Source organism: Scyliorhinus torazame, chromosome 1, assembly GCF_047496885.1.
Source record: "Scyliorhinus torazame isolate Kashiwa2021f chromosome 1, sScyTor2.1, whole genome shotgun sequence".
NCBI classification, from domain to species: Eukaryota; Metazoa; Chordata; class Chondrichthyes; order Carcharhiniformes; family Scyliorhinidae; genus Scyliorhinus; species Scyliorhinus torazame.
The window spans coordinates 132,723,861-132,731,657 of record NC_092707.1 but is presented as its reverse complement, the minus strand read 5'-3'; the positions used below and the strand labels follow the sequence as shown (position 1 = coordinate 132,731,657).

General features: G+C 42.2%; 1 protein-coding gene across 9 annotated transcripts in view; it reads left to right on the top strand.

Annotated features, from left to right (window-relative positions):
• Nucleotides 1–1,487: 1,487 nt before the first annotated feature.
• LOC140412798 (lethal(3)malignant brain tumor-like protein 4) overlaps nucleotides 1,488–7,797 on the top strand; it is a 181,739-nt gene continuing 175,429 nt past the window's right edge. For 3 of the 9 annotated variants that reach the window (XR_011942050.1, XM_072500854.1, XM_072500860.1), the window contains exons 1-3: nucleotides 1,488–1,623; nucleotides 6,405–6,539; nucleotides 7,471–7,576. Coding sequence is in view for 7 of the 9 variants with exons in the window: in XM_072500854.1 (XP_072356955.1) it covers nucleotides 6,423–6,539; nucleotides 7,471–7,576 (223 nt within the window). In the remaining 2 variants the exon portion in view is untranslated. Of the gene's footprint in view, nucleotides 1,624–1,954; nucleotides 2,085–2,116; nucleotides 2,573–2,606; nucleotides 2,683–2,734; nucleotides 2,854–4,194; nucleotides 4,216–6,404; nucleotides 6,540–7,470; nucleotides 7,577–7,797 lie in introns of those variants that run through there. The other 6 variants (XM_072500856.1, XM_072500855.1, XM_072500857.1 and 3 more) reach the window with 6 other exon arrangements.

The following is a 7,797-nucleotide window of genomic DNA, read 5'->3' as shown; positions in this document are numbered from 1 at the left end:
CCCCTTTAAGACCAGGCTTGGAACCCTGGGGAACTCCGCCTCCGCCCATCTGGGAGCTGTATATAAGGGGCTGCCTTGTGGCCAGTGTAGCTGTTAGCACACGTCTCGGCACTAGTCTAGTTCTTAGTTTATTAAAGCCTTTTTTTTTTGGACTGTTTACACTCGAAGCGTCGTTATTGAGGGTACCACAAACACAAGCTGCCACTTGATGCAGTTTTGAGTAAAATATGCTCCAGACTTTGAAGTGAGTTCCATGTGTTTTATTGAACTATTAGCACAGTTCTCAATGACTTCGACTCTCTGCTAATCTAAATACTAATTCAGTCTAACTGAACCAGCCTTTCTCTAAGCCACGTGCTGGGGTGTGATGCTGAGGATACAACCTGTCTCACTCTGTAGATGTTGGTCTGTGGAAAGAGGTGGGGTGTGAGTGCCTCATCCCTTTTATAGACGAGCGTCCTGACTGCTCATTGGTCATGTCCTATTCTATGTGTTCATCAGCTGCATGTTTGCATATCATGACAATTGTCTCCACCGTTTCACAGTGCTTATCTCTTCAACCACTCATGAACCTGTACTTCTTTTCTGAAGATCATGTATTGGAGATACAGCTTTAAATGTTATTGGCTCAATGTCATCTGTGATATATGTGTGCGTTTTAAACCAATGCCTTCCATTTTTGCAGGCCGGTGTGGAATAACCCGCCACTTTTCTCTCTCCAACCACTCATTCATTATCCCGGAACAACACCCAGCACGGGGCGCGAGGGAGAGAGAAATGACAATATTCAGGACGGGTGGATGAAATTGAAGGCCGCTACAATGAAGGAAGACGAAAGTTTGCCCCAACTAGCAACACGCACGTGTGTGTGAGAAACACTGCTCACTTAATAAAAGATTTACACTTAGTCAAATTCTGAAGAAGTATTTATTATCGATCTTGCAAGAGCGGGTAGTGAAGGGACCAGTAAGCAATAGCAGACACAAAGAATTCACACAGCATCACTTTGTTATATACAATCCATGAAAATACAATCCGTGGGAAACCATCCCTGAGAAACACATCCCACACACTATAGACAGGGCAGTTCCCTTATTTCTTCTCTCCCTTACACAGTGATTTGGCAGTTAAAGATAAGAATGAGGCCCTTTGCTTGCACCTGCCATCTCCCCCTTGCTTAGCAAGTTCTGTTTGTACATTCCGTCTTCCCCGAAGGTAATTCTGGTACATCATTATAATAATTCGCTCACTATAGCTTACTCAGAACTTGACATGTTAATTTTCCCATCATGCTTCATTGTTGACATCTTAATTGTGAACCAGAGTATATACATGTAAAAACAACACAGAATGTTCATTTCTCACATGTGGGACTGTCAATAATGTAAAAAGGAAAACGGACAAAAAGAAAAACGCCCAGTTGAATGGGTACATAATTTTCCTGTAATTGCAAATAGTAGACTCAATGCAACGCTGGCAGGGAGCGGGGATTTTCCTGCGCTGCGGGAAGCGTGGACAATGTTGCAAAAAAAAAAGTTTCAGCCTGAAGTTTGTTCTCACCTATGGAGCATGCGCACTGCCCTCAGCCCCACTCCACAACTATTTTGTTGGGAAGCAGCGAAGGTGCGTTTACTGTGAATGTGGGGGGTGGGTAAACAGGTTAATCCTTACTCCCCGACCCCGGTCTGCTGCCAGGGTGCTCCAGCAGCCTCTGTCCCGCACCCTGCGCCAGGTTTTCCTTCTCTTTCCGACTTTTAACCGGTCCCAATTATTGCAGCTAACAGCAACTTTATTTTCTGGGAAGTGCTGTTGAGGAAATCATTCAGCTCGAGCTGAAAAGAACCCAAGCCTTTCAGTCAGCGTGCACTTGGGCCTTTGTGGGGGTTGTTTTTTTTTTGGGGGGGGGGGGGGGCAGAATTTTTTTTATAGTTGTCGCATAACACAAATAAATTGGAAAGAGTTGGAGGGTAATTTTATTTTGGAGGAGAATGTGTGTCATGGCGGTGAAGGGACTTGTTGCTGTTGTGGTGGAGTTTTTTTAAATAGATGGAAGTCTGGAGAAGTGGATTTGGGTGAAGTGGAAGGTTTGCGAATTTTAAGCCTCATCGTGTTTTAGGCCTTGTTGATTCCGCCATTTTGAGTCAAATCTGAACTCAAACTAAATAATTACCTCAGGAAAGAAGCTTTCTTTTCTGTTTAAAAAAAAATGTAACACCCGGCAATCTGGGAAAAGGCGACTCGAGCACCAACTATGTCCATACTTAGCGAAAGTTTAATACCTCTGTGGTCTGTGCAATGTAAAAATAAAAATATTTATTCTCAGGCCGGAAGAATTATGATTTACGATATTCCACCTCCCCCGCCCGTGCTTTAACTCTGCAAGACGACGTATATTGTTAAATGCACTGCAATTGTTGAAACTGTTAATTTGTAGCAAATGCTGAAAGCCTAGAACTTTTTTTTATGAGGATGCAAGATCGATTTTTGTTTTTAAATGAAGAAAAGACTTTGATATTTTCCGGCACGTCGTCTCGATGAGTAGGACAGGGCATGTATAATTCGAGTTGTTTGTGTAAGAGAAATTGTTTTTTTTTAACTTGTGGTTTTTTTTAGATCAGTAGGAGCGAATGCAGGCTGAAGGGGGTGAATGAGATGTGAGCGAGAGCGACTCCCTGTGGCCAGGTCAATAACTTCCAGGATATGGAGAATAAAAATTCTCTCCTTGTTTCTGCCCCTGTTTGTATTAAACAGCATTGCAGATCTTGGTTTCGATTGTTCCTGGTATACAGTGCAAATCAATATATTTTTGAATGAATATATGTTCGATTGCAATTGGAAGGATAAGTGGCACAGGTGATGAAGAACAACTTGTATTTACGTAGCACCTTTAATGTCATCAAGTACTTTTCATGGGTGTTAGCAAGCAAATTTGACAGAGCCACACGAGGAGATATTGGGACAGGTATTTGAAAAGGGATGAGACGTTTAATATAAAGGTGTTATTCAAATATATTTCGAGACAGATGCTTAAAGCATGCCTACTTGCCATTGTGTGCTTATTTTTAATGCTTATTAATGTTTCAAGTTGTTTTGCAATACAATGCAGAAACTAGATTTTAGAGATCCTTATAGGAAATAATAATAATAGGAGCAGGATTAGGCCATTACCCCCTTGAGCCAGTTGCACCATTCAGTTGGATTCTGGCTGATCATCTACCTCAATGCCATTTTCCTGCACCACCTCCATATCCCTTGATACCTTTAATATCAAGAAATCTATTGATCTCAGTCTTGAACATACTCTGCGACTGAACCTCCAGAACTCTGGGGTGGAGAATTCCAAAGATTCACTACCCTCTGAATGAAGGACCTACTCAGTTAATGGTAGGGAGTTGGTGAGAGTTACAGAACAAAGAGATCTAGGAGTACAGATTCATAGCTCATTGAAGGTGGAGTCGCAGGTGGACAGGGTGGTGAAGAAAGCATGCTAGGTTTTATTGGTAAGAATATTGGATACAGGAGTTGGGATGTCTTGTTGAAGTTGCACAAGACATTGATAAGACCGCACATGAAATACTGTGTTCAGTTCTGGCCACCCTATTATAGGAAGGATATTACTACAAAGAGTGCAGGAGAGATTTACGAGGATACTACCGGGATTTGATGGTCTGAGTTATAAGGAGAGGCTGGATAGGCTGGGACTTTTTTCCCCCTGGCGCATAGGAGGATGAGGAGTGATCTAATAGAAGTCTATAAAATAATGAAGAGCATCAATGAGGTAGATAATCAACATATTTTCCCAAAGGTAGAGGAGTATAGAACTAGAGGACATAGACTTAAGGTGAGAGGGGAGAGATACAAAAGAGACCACACAGAGGTTGGTGAGCATCTGGAACGGGCTGCCAGAGGCATTGGTAGAGGCGAGTACAATTTTGTCTTAAAAAGCAGTTAAGACAGTTACATGGGCAGGGTGGGTATAGAGGGATATGGGCCAAATGTGGGTAAGTGGGACTAGCTTACTAATCAAAACTGGGCAGCATGGACAAGCTGGGCCGAAGGGCCTGTTTCCATACTGTAAACATCAATGACTCTAAATTCCTCATCATCTCAGTTCTAAATGGACTACCTCTTATTCTGGACAGCATCCCTTGGTTATAGACCCCATAGCCAGGGGAAATATACTACTTGCATTCTCCTTGTCGAGCCCTGCAAGAGGTTTGTATGTGGTTTGCAAATTGTGGCAATCATTATCAAAAGCCATCTAGGTGAGGTGGGCACTTCTTGGGTTTCACATCTGCTCCACAATAATTGCAGCCGGAGACACAAAAATGTTTTTGCATCTTTAAAAAAAAGATTTTTTAATGATCCAATCTTTGTTTAAATATAATTTAATAGTAAAGAGCCATAAGGACAATCGTGTCTGCTGACATTAAACAAACATTATTAGTGATGAACAGAGTTTCTGACTATTACATAGAAATATTTACAGCACATAAATGGGCCATTTGACCCAGCTGGTCCATGCTGGTGGTCACGCTGTATGCAAACCTTATAAATATGCTTTTAAGGATTCATGTGTGGTAGTTCCCACGTTGTCAAGAGCAACACTGCTAAAGTAAGGATTCATCACTGCTAATGTGTGACATTTGGGAGATCTGTTTTCGAGCTAAAATGATTTTCTCAGATTTAGAAAAAAAAAATCCATTTTCTGGATTTGAGCATGGTTGAACAATGGTTAGCTCTTCTGCCGCACAGCGCCAGGGACATGTGCTCGATTCCGACCTGGGTGACTGGGAGTTTTTACATTCTCTGTGTTTGCATGGGTTTCCTCTGGGTGCTCTGGTTTCCTCCCACAGTCCAAAGATGTGCAGGTTAAGTGGATTGGACATGCAAAATTGCCCCTTAGGGTGAGGTTGCAGGAATAGGATGGGGGATTGAGTTTAGGTAGGGTGGTTTTTCAAAGGGTCAGTGTGGGTTCGATGGGCCAAATGGCCTCCTTTTACACTGTAGAGATTCTATGATTTATTGCCTCAGTTCATCAGCTGCTGAAACTTCCATGATATTGTTACCACTCCTTCAGAAAATATGCTCTGAAAGGGAATCGGCAACCATGGACTTCCATTGGTTAGGTCCATGATTATGCTTGGCAAACTATTGCAGTGGGTTTACCGTTGCCTTCTGCAGCATGGCCGACCAGGAAACTCTCCTCCTCTTACCGCCTTCCATCAGGCGCTCTGGAAGGATTTGTCGGCTCATAATCAAACTGTTTAGCTACGTTATGAATGCACCTTCCATAGCCATCAAGTCCTGAAGTAATAATCTTTATTAGCACAAATAGGCTTACATTAAAACTGCAATGAAATTACCGTGAAAAGCCCTTGGATGTCACATTCCGGTGCCTGTTCGGGTACATGGAGGGTGAATTCAGAATGTCCAAATGACCTAACAGCACGTCTTTGGGGACTTGTGGTAGAAACCCGGAGCACCCGGAGGAAACCCACGCAGGCAAAGGGAGAACGTGCAGACTCCACGCAGACAGTGACCCAAGCCGGGAATCGAACCTGGGACCCTGGCGCTGTGAAGCAATAGTGATAACCACTGTGCTACCGTACTGCCCAAGTAGGACTTGAAACTTGAACTTTGGCCCAGAGGCAAGGAAGCTACCACTGTACTTCAATGCCTACATATTGTTATCCTAGCTAACTTATTTCCTGGCTGGCCTCCCACAGTCTACCTTGTATAAACTTGAGTTGCATATTCTCCTGCCTGCGCCCTTAATCACTGCATGTCTCGTCCATCCATCACCAAGTTGCTTGCTGACCTGTGTTGGCTCCAGGTTAAGCAGTGCTTCAATTTTTAAAATTCTCAACCTTATTTTTAAGTCTCTCCATGGCCTTGCTCCTCTATCTTTGACATCTCCTCCACTCTCGCCACCCTACGAAATCTGAACTTATCTAATTCTGGCCTCTTGAGCATCTCCAATATTCATTGCCACCACTTGTAGCCATACCTTTAACTGCCTTGGACCTAAGCTCTAAAATTTCCTCCCTAAACCTCTCTATTTGTCTAATGCTCTCTCCTCGAGGACTTTGAGCAACATTTTGGTCATCTGTCCTAAGGCCTCCTTGTGTACAAGAACAAAGAATTACAGCACAGTAACAGGCCCTTCGGCCCTCCCAGCCTGCGCCGATCCAGATCCTTTATCTAAACCTGCCTTCTATGTGACTAGGTGTCATATTTTGTTCGATAACGCTCCTTTGAAGAACTTTGGGACATTTTACTACATGAAAGGGCTATATAACTGCAAGTTATTGTTATAACTAAGGTGCAAAACAAGAACAGACTTCATACCAAATCTTGGTATTACCCACGTTCATTCGTAGACTTAATACTTTTTGTTACAGCAAAATTGACAAAATACAATGGAACAAGGTTCAAGAGAGAAAAATGTGAATGCTACAGCAGGACAGGATTTTGATCTGCTTAGTGCTATGGAATGGAACAATGGAATTGCTACATTACCAGGCAGCAATTTAAAGGTAATTCTTCAACCTGAATAGAACACGTGTTTCCTTAGTGCAAAAGAGCGATTGTATTTCCTGTCTGAATCCAAGAATCAATTCAGCTTCTTAACTGTGTCCTACAAATCTTCCCCATATCCTATGAGTGATACCAGAGATTATCAGTTCACCATGGGCTATGGGTGTGGTGACATCAAGTTTGTGTATATTTGAGCAAAAGGAAAATGCTGATTTGTCACTTGTAACCTCTACAGTTAGGTACCATTTCCCAGATGCTTCAGATTACAGTCTTAAGACTTTCAGATTTTGGCAAATAAAACTATTCTGAATTCCATTGCCCCATGGACTGTTAGTTGACATTGTCAGTTTCTCTAGGCTCTTAATAATTACCATTGCTAAAATTATTGTATTTTCTGTTCTTTAGAAAGCTCTTTAACGTTGGTGTAAGTTTAATTTTCAGTCCTTGTTATAACAGAAAATGCTGGTAATATATAACAGGAGGTTATATATTACCAGGAGAAGAGAAAAGTCAAATTATTATTTCAAGTGGGGCACTTTATCAGATCTCGGATTCTGAAATGTTTCATCTGTAATCTCTTTGAGGCTGACAGATCTGTCTTTTTCAGCATCATAAGAAATAGGAGCACCAAAGTCCTGTTTAGTTGCAGCAAGACTTCCCTGTCTTTTGCAACATTCAGCTTGTTTTCTCTGAAGTCATGCATGGCAGACATTGAACAAATATTCTGCATATAAACATAGGTTTAGATTTTCAATGCAAAATTTGCAGTAGGGTATGTTGGCACTGTTGTGCACCTTTGTACAGTATTTGGATGTCCAGGTCAAGCGCGTGTCTCGTGATCTGGTGGATAAGTTAGCTCCACAAGCTCTTAAAGGTAAAAATAATTCAATTACTTGTAAATGGATCGTAGCTTTACCTTCTTGTAAACAGTTCCGAATGACTGAGTTCAACACCCTGGAAATCATCACAAATGCAGAGATTGAAAATGGGAAAGACACCAGCTTGCGAAGTGCGAACAGGACCATAGATTCAAAAGGTGAGTTTTTCCTTTCTTTGGAAATGTGTGCTAACTTGGGGCAGGCTAAAAAAATTAGGATTTCATGATTGCCTTTTTTTAATTCTTGGATTGTTTGCTGAGCACTGATCAAGTTTGACCCCCCCCCCCCCCCCCCCCCCCCCCCAACTTCCTCGTCCCACAATGGTTACAATACTGGATTAGTAACCCAGAGGGACCTGGAGTCACAATCTATAGACATG